Source organism: Lithobates pipiens, unplaced genomic scaffold (assembly GCF_037356315.1).
Source record: "Lithobates pipiens isolate NorthernLeopardFrog02 unplaced genomic scaffold, aLitPip1_a1.2 Scaffold_19, whole genome shotgun sequence".
In the NCBI taxonomy this organism is placed as follows: domain Eukaryota; kingdom Metazoa; phylum Chordata; class Amphibia; order Anura; family Ranidae; genus Lithobates; species Lithobates pipiens.
This window is the reverse complement of record NW_027507764.1, coordinates 447,118,336-447,130,839: the sequence shown is the minus strand read 5'-3', so window position 1 is coordinate 447,130,839 and position 12,504 is coordinate 447,118,336. Positions and strand designations below refer to the sequence as shown.

The window sequence follows — 12,504 nt, the reverse complement described above, 5'->3', positions numbered from 1 at the left end:
CCTTCTGTGATCCCAACCCCAACACTACCTGCCTGGAGTTTGCATGTTCTCCCTGTGCCTGCATGGGTTTCCTCCGGGTACTCCGGTTTTCTCCCACACTCCAAAGACATGCTGGTAGGTTAATTGGCTTCTGTCCAAAATTGGCCATAGTACATGAGTGGGGACCTTGGATTGTGGGCTTCTTGAGGGTAGGGACCAATGTGTGTGAGTGAGTGTGACTTGTTGCTAGACAGAACAGGGAGATGCTGTTTACAGCGGCATCTCCCCGTTCAGCCGCCCCATGAGACGATCGCAGGTATTCCCGTGGCGGGGCCCGACCAGCACGCGAGAGCGCCGGCGGCAGCGCACACGCAATGGAAAGGCGGCATATAGAAATGGACGTACCTGTACGCCAATCTGCCAACATGCATCGGCATGCGTCGGTCGGGAAGTGGTTAACATATTTGAAAAGCAAATATTAGACCTTGATTCAAACAGTGCCTACAGATTAAGAGCGGATTTGTGGTGCTGGTTTGGGTGTAGCTCGATTTATGAGCGCTTTACTCAGTTTTAGGTGCAATCCCATTGACTTCTATTATACCATGCATTTTCTTGAAAGCACATCAGAGTCCCGCAAGCTGCATTTTGATGTGTTTTCACAAAACACATGGTCTAAGCCCCTGTACACACGGTCGGAAATTTCGACAACCAAGTCCGTCGGATTTTGTCCGTCGGATCTTGTCCGAAACTGTTGCATACACACGGTCGGACTAGGTTGTCGAAAAATCCGATCATTCAGAATGTGATGACGTAATTTCGTTACGATGGGACTACGTTCAGGCTAGTAGTCAATAGCTTTGATGTAGGAATTTGATCTGAGCATGCGTGGCACTTGGTCCGATCAAAATTCCCTACACATGATCGGAGTATGTCCGATCGAACCAGTTGGTCGGGAAATATTTCCAACATGTTGGAAAATTGGGTCCGACGGATATTCCACGGAATCAGTCCGATGCATACCACACACAGTGGGATTATCCGACAACACGGCCCGATAGGACACATTCCGACGTATTCTCCGACCGTGTGTACAAGGGCTTAGAGAAGTCAGTGGGATCGCCGGTAAAACACTGATACAATTGCACTGCACCCAAACTGCAGCACTCCAGTGTGGACCCAGCCCTAAACTGATCTCCAGCTTTTAGCAAAGTTTTAAATACTTTTAAAAGATAGATAAAGGGGTAGGTGGTGCTGTCCGTCACCTAAAGAGTGAACCTGCAAAGGTGCGTCACACTTCTCAGGTGAAAGTGCAAGTGCTGGATAGGGATTAATGTGTATCAGTGATGTAAATATTATTGATTTGAACTCGTATAAACATTGACATTAAAACCTAATATACTTATAAAGTGCAGGAAAAGTTGTAGTTGATACTCTTAATAAGTGTTAATTAGTGCCAATTCTCTGGAGTGTGCATATAATCACAAGCACACAGTACCGTGAAAATTAAACATATAAAAAAGACTAAATCAAAGAATTTCATCAGAAAAATCAAAAAGGCAGTCCATATGTGAAAAAATACATATAAACACATATAATTAAGTCCGATTTTTGGTGCAAATTGCAAGATTGCCAAGTGACTTGTGCAGATATCCAAAGTGACTTCTGCATACACTTAATCACAAATTATGTGCAGGAAGTGAAGTGACATCCATGCTCCCCTTCAGTTCCACACTCATCAGATCCTTGCACCCCTGCAGGGGTAAACCACATATAGTAGGTTTAGTTGTGATATCCAGAACGATCACCTCCTCTGTGGAACATCAAAACCGTGGGGGTATCCTCATATTCATGAAAGAGACATGCACTCAAGGCGTAAAACTGAATGGTTTAGATTTATTGTGGTAATGCATTAAAAGCAAGGCATATCGTAGCCAAATAACAAAAACTGTGATAGTTCAAGAGATCCGGGCCGGTGTACGTTCCACAGGCCAGGACAGCGCAAAGCATAAGTGGCATGGGTGCGCACAGGCTCCAACTTGCGCATTTTGTCATGTGACGTCGCCTCAGATGGAGCGGTAGTGCAGGATCCGCCCTCTATAATTTAGATTAAAGAAAGTTAATGTGCTAAAATAATTGAATTATTGCACATATCACCATATGTACCACACAAATCCTATTTCAGAAAGAGGCGTACGTATATCCTTTATTTTGGTTCAGTATTAACTGGTAGTTTGCCACACGGAATAGTTATTCCACGCCGTGCGCCCCTGGATTCCAAATTATAAATTTCACCCTGCACATCTGCTCTCCATTGTGCAATCCAGATATTATTTGGTAAAACTAAAAGCAACAACACTCTGCAATATTTAACTTACAGTTAAAGGAGGGATTATGTACCGTTTGCTTTAAAAAAATATATATATACATCCTAAAAAAATAAATAAAAAAAAATAAAGAAATAGTTTGTTGAACATTATTAAAAATATGTACAAATTCTTAGTTTGTTTATTACACTATATGTACATTTAAAATATATAATATATGTGATAGGAGTAAGTTGCTGTGCTTAATGTTATTTTTCTACGATCAGATACCACGTACACTGGTGTAGAGGATGACCTTGAGGGTAAATCCTGTATAAAGTGGTGCACTAGATTTGCCAAGATGGAACAATGAGGGTTAAGAAGTTGGATATGAAACAGTTGAGGTCAATGTCAAGGTTGAGACCCTCGGGCGACAAAGACCCCAATCTGTATATCCACTTTGTCTCATTCTGTGACACTTGTACCTTTTTATTACCACCCCTCCAGTGGTCCTTAATTTGATCTATCCCATAAAAAATCAGTCTTGTAGGGTCCTGTAATGTCTCCAGAGATTGTTTTGGAAACCCTTATGTTATTAATGTGCTCTCTAATCCTCACAAATAAAGGTTGAGTAGTTCTTGCTACATATTGGTGGTGGTCAAGGGGTTAAACCTTTATTGGGGGGGGTCCTTAGACCTATCTGGGCATACCACTAAGCACCCTAACATTGTTTATTGTCACAAACGACACCAGTACAGTGATCAAAAAAATATGTATACTGCACTGGGTGACAGTGACAGAGAGTGAAGGGGTTAATGGGGGGGGGGGGGGGGGTGATAAGTGTGCCTATGTGTACTGTGTCAGTGTAGTGTTGGTGCAACTTAATCTAAGATGTCTTCTCTCCTCTCCCTGGAATGAAAAGGTGTTCCACGGGGGGTAGATTACATCAGTTCCCCTGCCTGTGTTTACACTTACACAGGCAGGGGATGGATTCATTCTTCAGAACCGATCACCAGGTCCAGGCCAGATCATTGGCCTGGAGACTGATCAGTTCTGAAGCGAATCCGATCGTCACGGCTGCATGCCCGACATACAGCTACAACGCTTTGCCCAGCCGAGTCAACCTGTCGCAGTATAACTGCGGCGGCTGGTCTGGAACTGATTAAAGAGGTGAACTTATCGGTTCCACTATACTACCTAAAGTGGTTCTGATCATTGGCACCTAATCTGGAACACTGGATTTTATTTAAAATGGTGGTAAATAGTTGTACCTACTTTTTCCATACTAAAAATCTGCATTTTGTTTATTCATGAAAATGAATACACAATGTCACATTTATGTGTCTTATGTTAAAGTATAGCATCTCATATGTAGGCACTGTTTGAATCCAGATCTAAAGTTTGTATGTTTAAATATGTTGAAAAAGCTGGGATGCTGAGTCTTCCCGAGCATCCTGCCCCAATCTCCTTCTAGCAAATAACTGTATTAATCTGCATTGTGGTTATAGGATGTATATCTTTGAAAGTAATGAGTTGTGACTGTTTTGCTACTTATCTAGTGGTATCAAATATATACTTTAAAATCCTGCTTCAATTTCTCAGAGCTTCTTCATCAGCCTAGATATGTCATAAGCTGTGGCAGGCCCCATGTATTCTTACAAGCAACACATCTAGAGCAGCACTTTCAAGTGCAATGACTGAGTGAATGGAAATCTGTTGTGTTAATTACATTCAGCAGGGAGGCTTTGTTATTACGATTTTAGTCACACTCCAGTTCCACAAAGTCAAATTTTCTTTCAATCATCCTTTGAAGCTAGTAGCTAGACTACATACAATAAATGTATATATCGTGTACAATTGCTGGTGATGTAGTACATATTTGATTAGTATCACTTTCTGACATAATGTTATTGTATGAACTGCTAATTCAGAAAATAGTCACAATGCTTAGATCGTTATACATATATATATATATATATATATATATATATATATATATATATATATATATATATATTAAAAAAAGATAGTGGTTTCTATATAGCAAAAAAACCCACACCACTACCCCTCAAAGAATAATTATAAATATAAAGGATTTCTGTGGTAAGCCAAGGTGCCATTAAAGTATAACTAAAGGCAAAACTTTTTTTGGATAGATTGGAGTGGGATTAGAACACCTGTTGGGTTTTTATTGCGCTGTGCCCTCATTAGGTCATTTCTTTCTCTCTATCTGTCCTGTTTATCATTGACAACCAGGGATTCCCATACTTTTGGGATTTCCTCTCACTTCTCGTTTTGACTATGGGGCAAGAAGTTGAGGGAAATCTTTGCAAAATGAATGTTCCTTGAGTTTAGGCAAAGAAACCTTTTTGCTTCAGCCAACCAATTGTGCTATCAAAAGATAGTCCTGTTTTTCTGTTTTTTTTGCACATATTTAAATATTTAAGTAAACACGGTTTCACTCTATTTACCATCATTTACATTGCAATTGAATATTCACTTTCCTAACTGAACAGCCTCTACTCTCACAGGCTCAGCAGCGACCAGGCAAGATGCAAACCATCTATGGGTAGGCTGAATGTACCCAAGTCAATCCATGGATTAACGTGGATACAACCAGCATGTCAGAGTTTCAGCATGCAATTATTGCCAATGATTATAGCTGCCAGCAATAATGACTGTTTTCCCGGCAGGGACACATGGTTACATAAAAGAAAATCTATGGCCTGCCTTAGTCCAAATGACAATCTCAATATTTTCCATCTTCCTTGATATTAGTTTACCCCCAGTTTAGTGTTTTAAAAGGATTATAGTACCTTAGAGGCTTACCCAAGAAGTATAAGAGGAGTTGCGAATTGGGTAACAACTCTTCTACCATCGTGTTTTTTTTCTGTAATTCCTGTGTAAATTTTTTGGCATACTTTGTTTCATGGAAAGTGTTTCAATTATGCTTTTGTTTTGTATTATATATTATTTCTTGCCATTTCTGAAATGCTCCATTTGAGAAATTATATTTAGGAGCTAAATAAAAAACGTATTTATCTTCTGGTGACTGCAGTTTGGAAAACAATGCCATTTAATAAACCACTAAACCATAAAATTGACATTTTTACACATGAATACTATACTGTACATAAATAACTGACTCCCTATCATCACAGGTTTGATTTTAGCATTTTACTCTCTAATACAACTTTCATCTAGATGTAAAAGCACCCTGCTGGTACATTACACACTAAGGAAAATAAAGTGGGGTCATGGGAGCATGTGCTTTTCGATGTTTTTAGGAAAAAATCTGTACGCTAGGCACCGACCAAGTGTTCCTTTTGAATGGTATAAAGAAATAAAACTTGTTGAAACAGCAGAATAGGACATGATATGTTTATAATCAACATTGTTCCATACAAGTCAACTTAAAACACTGATCCACTTAATCCATAAAAAATCTATAGCAAATTATGTTGGTAACAAAACACAAAAACATATAGGCATGCACTTCAAGGGGAAGGATCAGTGTTGTAGCAGACATGATGATTGGTTCACCATACTACTTTATCTGAAACTACATGGGCAGTGTTATGGTATGATGGAAACTGGAGGACTGCACAAGTATTGTTTCCCTAAGAGAAAAAGGCCTACTTGTTATGCTACATGTAACCACTTCCTAGAAGGTGATTGTTGCTATGGACAGAGATTTACAAACCTGTTGAGTGGTTTGTGTGCCAGTCTCCTCTATTAATAGTTAAAAGTGTATCCAAAGTCAAAACTTTTTTTTTTATAGTAAGGAATAGTTAAACCCCTATTACATTTTTTTCCATTTGTGTGGCACTTTAGAAAGCCCTTTCTTCATTTTAGGTCTCACGACACAACTGGAAACAAGTGTAGATTTATCCATAAGAAGAGAGGTCCTCTCTTAGATGGATGTCACTGAAACAAGTGCCATCATTGGAAGATTTCCCCATACTCCAGTGACAACTTAAGTCTGGATTTTCACTCGCTTTCAGTCCTGTTTACAGTGGTCATCAGGGCAAATAGAGGGTGAATCTCCCCAGAGGAAATGCAGACAGCAGTAAAAACCTGATGGGTATTTAGTGAATAATTATTAGCGGTTTCCTGTTAATTTACTTTGGTAATTGCACATTTCTGCAAAGTAGACATCCTAGCTTTTTACTGACATTGCTTCATTATAAAAGTGATCACTGGTTTTCAGTTAACAGCATCTTAAATAGGAACCTAATGTGCAGCTCCACAACACAGACTGAGTCATATAAAATAATGGCTTTAATAACCACTGTTCATTCCTATTCCTAATTGCGTTGCCTTTTTTTTTTTATTATTATTCTAGTGCTTCTGGGTACAATACTGATTTTTTTTTTTTTTTAATTTCTATGAATCTGGATAATATAAAATCCACAACATTGTTTTATGCTATAGTTGATTATTTTAGTTGATATGTGCACAGTCACTTTATATATTCAAAACAGAATAAGACCTTTGTTTTATGGCTCTTATTTGCATATTTATCTGTATGTTACTTTATGACTTTAAACAGTAGCTTATATTGAAGGTTGCACAAAAAGTGATAAAAACAAACATTGTATCCATTGAGAATAAAACAAATGTAAAAAAATGATTAAGCATTTTCCAAATGAGATTTGCATGATTGATACAACTTTGCACAACTTGATACCTTAACTAGTTGTCTTTGGTGTATAATCATTATAGCCGCTATTTTAAACCTTCCAATTTATGTGCAAGTCTCGGAGGCTTGTAGCCATCTATCCCATATTTTGTCGTATTTCGATTTGACAACCTCTGTGGATATAAATACATATCTTATACTGTAGATTATTGTTGATGTCCAGTATCCAAGCATGGAAGTCAGGTGGAGTGGTCCTCATCCACTGCCTAGAAATAATTTTCTTTGCGGAGAAAAGGGTTTAATTAGGAAAGGTTTTGGTGAATTTGTCAATGTCTGGTTCTGGAAATATACCCAGAAGACATGGTTTAGGGTGTACCATGAGTGGGGAACCCATAGCGTCATGCAAGAATTGGACGACCTGTGTCCAGAACCCTTGTATTTTTGGGCAGGTCCAAAGCAGATGGTAGAATGAACCCACATCATTTAAACACATCGGGCACAAAGTGCCCTGGTCATGTTTGTACCTAGCTAGTCTAAGTGGACAGATAAGAGCGGTGGAGTATGTACAGTTGTGTGAGGCAATCCAAAAGTTTAGGTGAAACCCGTTTGCATGTATCCAGAGAATCGCTCCACTCCTCATCCTCAATTGTGCCTATACCTCTCTTCCCATTGAGCTTTAAGCTCAAAAGCCAATTTGGTGGATGGAGAGAGGAGCAGCATATTATAACAGGTGAAGATCAATTTATTTTTTTATGGTCCAAGCTTTTAACTACCTCCATGAGTGGATTAGCGTCCAATTGAGGGATTGCAGAGGGGAATTTAGTTTTGAAAGAATGCCAAACTTGTAAGTATCTAAAAAAAAAACAATCTAGTTTGGTAGTTTGTACATTGTCTTTAGCTGATCGGATGGTTTTTAGGTCGCCATGAGCAATAAAATGGGATACATAATTCACCCCCTTATTACTACTGAGTCCGGAATAAGATAAAATTCGGGGAGCAAACAATTATATCACAATGAAGTAAAGTCATGGTGGCAGGATAAACCTAGCTTGTCGGACACAACATCCCATACCCTTTAGTGGTAGAGTAAAAACTAAGTATATCGGAGAGTGCCAGACCATATAAAGTATTTTGGGTAAAAGTACAATTTTTACTAGGTTTACACGACCCATTACGCCTATGGGTAAACTGGCCCATGGTTGGATTTTGTGCTTAACCACTTGCCACCCACCATCAAATGACAGCTGGGCGGTGCAGCTCTCGTCATGTGACGGCCTCCCAGAATGACTGCTCTCGTGCGGCAGCCACCCTGTGTTGCTAGGACACGACGGGACCCCAATCTGTAAAGAGCAGAGGATCTTTAACCATGTGATCGGATGTGTCCAATCAAAGCCGGTCACATGTAAACACAGAGATGCCGGCAATTGGCGGTCCTCGCCTCACACTGACAGAGTGAGGAGAGGAGAAACGATCAGCAGCATCTCCTCAGAGGACAGCTAGGTATGTAATCGGGGCACTGATCATCAGTGCCCTGATTACAATTAAGTGCCAGCAATGATTGCCCACCACTGCCAGCAATCAGTGCCAATCTGTGCCCACAATTGCCAGCAATCGGTGGCCATTCGTGATGACAGTCAGCGCTGGCTATCAGTGTTGCCCATCACTGCTGCCCATCAATGCTCATCACTGCTGCCTATCTGTGCCCACCAGTGCCGCCTATCTGTGCCCATAAGTGCGGCATATTCGTGCCTCCTCATCAGCACCCATCAGTGAAGAAGAAAAATTACTTATTTACAAAATGTACTAACATGTTTTTTTTTCCTTTTATTTATTTATTTATTTATTTTTTTTCCTTTTTTTTCTTTTTTAGAAAAAAATACCAAAAGAAAGCTCTATTTGTGTGAAGAAAATTATAACAATTTCACATGGTTACAGTGTAGCATGACCACGCTATTGTCATTCAAACTGTGACAGCGATGAAAGCTGAAAAATGGCCTGGGCAGGAAGGGGGTGTAAGTGCCCTGTATTGAGGTGGTTAATAATATCAAAGAGGGGGTTTGTATTGAGTGAGATATAGTCTGCTGGGGTATTAGTAACCTGCACTCCTAGATACTTAATCTGGTTTACTCTCTGTAAGGGTAGGTTAGCATGAGTACACGATGATGGAAAACTGTCTGGTGGGAGTATTTGGGACCTATTGCAGTTAATATTAAGGCCAGAAAAAAGTCCAAATTGTTCTATAAGGGCCAAAGCAATGGCCAGGGATGTATTGGCGTCTGCTAGGTACAGTAGTGTGTCATCCGCATAGCATACATGCTGATCTTTTCAGTTAGATGTCTGGCCTGAAGGCCAATTATAGCAGAGTGCGATCTTATCGCTTTCGACAGTGGCTCAGCGGCCAGTGCGTATATCAATGGGGACAGCCTTGTCAAGTGCTTGTAGTACAAGGAAACTGTTCAGAGGTCCATTCATTTGCCAGGACCCTAGCCAGTGGGGGCTGATACAAAAAATGCACCCATTTTATAAATTTGAGACTGAACCCATAGCTCTCCAAGCATTTCCATAGGTAGCACCACTCGACTGAGTCGAACGCCTTGGCTGTGTCTATGGCGACAACAACCCTTGAGCCAATATTGTCATGTAGGGTCTGCAGATTCATATAGAGTCGTCTTCGGTTGAAGGAGGAATTTATCCCAGGCACTAAGCATGACTGATCCTCGTGTATCAAAGAGAGAATTGCTTTGTTGAGTTGGATAGCAAGAATCTTAGCCAGAATCTTGACATCTACTTGTAGCAAGGAGATGGGGATCTGTAAATTTTTGATTAATTTGCATTATGATTTTTATTTTATGGTTTTCCAGCTATTGACAATTAAAAGAAAATGCCACAATGTGTTCTCTTTTACACTAAACAGAATAAAAAAATTACAGACAAAAAAGAGATCTACGCCTGCAGTTGTGGGGTTGCTTTCTCATCTTTAACATGCTTTAAAAATGTATGTGTGTTACACTAACATACATAGTTTGTAGCTTGGCTGGACTGCATATGCTAACAAAAAGGTGCATGTAATATTCTATTGTAACACAGCACATTACAATGCTTGTTTGTTTGCAAGGATTATTGGGGTGCTATTTAGAATGAATGGCATTGCATCTCACAAATGCACATATATGTATGCGATGGTGTGAACAACTCTCGGTCACTTCCACTGATTTATAGTTCTAAGTTACTCGTCAACAGACCAATGACAATTGCTTCTCGGTAGGTGTGCAGGCTGTTGGGAAGTTGGGGAAGTCAGGTCTCTATTTGCCCACCATCAACAGAAGAACAGTACAACCATTAAGGTTGTGATGATGTGGTACAAGAGGAATCAAAAGACCAGGTCCAAAGTACTGTGAGATACAACACTGCCTTCTTAAAACAGAAGATATTTACACATCCTCACTTCCTGTACAAAACCCACAAACAAAAGGCTCAGTCTCTGCTTATGGGTAAGTTGGTGGAGTCATGCAAATCACTCCTTTTCACCCATTTTAGCAACCAAGCCAATGCTGGATCTTGCTGTACTTTTTAGTTTGAATATTTGGTTCCTTTTGTACCATTATACCGTAATGTCAATAATTAGACTGTTCCCCTGTACTTAAAAGCCGCCCTATACCAAAGCGTAAAATCCTATCTTGCTTTAATGGGGGCTAGGAAGCCTGAAACTGCTGTATGCAAGTTGGTAATACTGGCTCTGTTAAATCATAGGTGTGTCTTCTCTATACACCAGCAGTTCTGGATAAACTGATGGTTAAAAGGGGGAAAAAAGAATGTTTTGCATGACTCCACCAACTTACCCAGCAATAAAGAGTGAGATCCTTGTTTATGGGTTTTGTGCCAGAAGTGGGGACGTATACAGTAAACACCTGTTTTAGGAAAGCAATGATATATCCCACCATAAATCTAAATACAATCTGTGATGGAGAAGATGGCTTACTTGGGTAAACCGGCATTCCTTTTTAAATAACCCCCTTATGTTCCATTGTCGAGATGTTTAGCAGGAACTGGTCTGGGATGAAATCTCTAACTAAATTGCACCTTACCACTTTTCTGATTTATTAACATTTATCACTTGTGTCTTTCAGGGAGTATCTTGGAAAACAGCTGCAATCAGAACAGCCGCCAGCAGTGACTGCAAGGAGCTAACTTCATTGCCGTTGCTGTCCAATGGTGTTCCCTATCTGCTTCTCTTTATCTAGTTCATGGAGCTGCTTTCTTTTATTTTGGCTATCCACAGTTTGTGTGTTGTGCCCTCTCTTCCCAATAAAATCCATGTTCTAGTAAAGTATAAATGTGAATTCTAGTGTTTTCTAGTTTTTCACTATTACATGGAAGGTCAAAGGTACTGAAACTGAATAGTGATCATTCTGCGTCCTGTGTATTTATTGATATGTGGAAAACACAATTAAATGGCACATTCCAAGAAAAATAGTGTCATGGTTTTGTTTTAAAGTACTCTGGACCTTTTTTTTTTTTTTTACCTATTTTATTAATCGTAATTGATTTTTATCTTTCAGGTTGTCTTTATACAACAAAAGAATAACAAGGAAGGCAGAATAAATGCAATAGAGAATTATTAGGACAAATTACAAAAGTCTTTATAGTTTTTCAAGTTAAAGTGTGCTCTAAGAAACTTGATGGAGGAATTACATCTTTAACTTGAATTATTAACCACTTCAGCCCCGGACCAATTAACAGCCTAAGGACCAGAGGTCTTTTTACAATTTCGCACTGCACTGCTTTAACTGGTAATTGCGCGGTCATGCAATGTTGTACCCAAACGAAATTTGCGTCCTTTTCTTCCCACAAATAGAGCTTTCTTTTGATGGTATTTGATTGCCTCTGCGATTTTAAATTTTTGCGATATAAATGGAAAAAGACCGAAAATTTTGAACTTTTTGAACTTTTTGAACTTTTTGTTAAAGGAAAAATCGAATAAACTCAATTTTAGTTATACATTTAGGGCAAAATTTATTCAGCCACATGTCTTTAGTAAAAAAAAATGTCAATAAGCGTATATTTATTGGTTTGCGCAAAAGTTATAGCGTCTACAAACTAGAGTACATTTTCTGGAATTTACACAGCTTTTAATTTACGACTGCCTATATCATTTCTTGAGGTGCTAAAATGGCAGGGCAGTACAAACCCCCCCAAATGACCCCATTTTGGAAAGTAGACACCCCAAGGAAGTTGTGGAGAGGCATGTTGAGCCCATTGAAAAAAAAAAAGTACGGGGATACCACATATGTGGGACTTTTTGGGAGCCTAGCCGCGTACGGGGCCCCGAAAACCAATCACTGCCTTCAGGGTTTCTAAGGGTGCAAATTTTTGATTTCACTCCTCACTACCTATCACAGTTTCGAAGGCCATGAAATGCCAAAATAGCACAAACCCCGCCCCAAATGACCCCATTTTGAAAAGTAGACACCCCAAGCTATTTACTGAGAGGCATGTTGAGTCCATTAAATATTTTATATTTTGCCACAAGTTGCAGGAATTTTACAATTTATTTTTATTTTTTTTGCACAAAGTTGTCAC

General features: G+C 39.4%; 1 protein-coding gene across 1 annotated transcript in view; it reads left to right on the top strand.

Moving 5' to 3' along the window:
• Positions 1 to 11,395, top strand: part of ATP6V1H (ATPase H+ transporting V1 subunit H) — a 150,695-nt gene extending 139,300 nt beyond the window's left edge. Inside the window, exon 15 of the mRNA XM_077492693.1 lies at positions 11,052 to 11,395. Within this exon, the coding sequence (XP_077348819.1) occupies positions 11,052 to 11,112 (61 nt within the window). The 3' untranslated portion in view covers positions 11,113 to 11,395. The remainder of the gene's footprint in view (positions 1 to 11,051) is intronic.
• Positions 11,396 to 12,504: the final 1,109 nt, after the last annotated feature.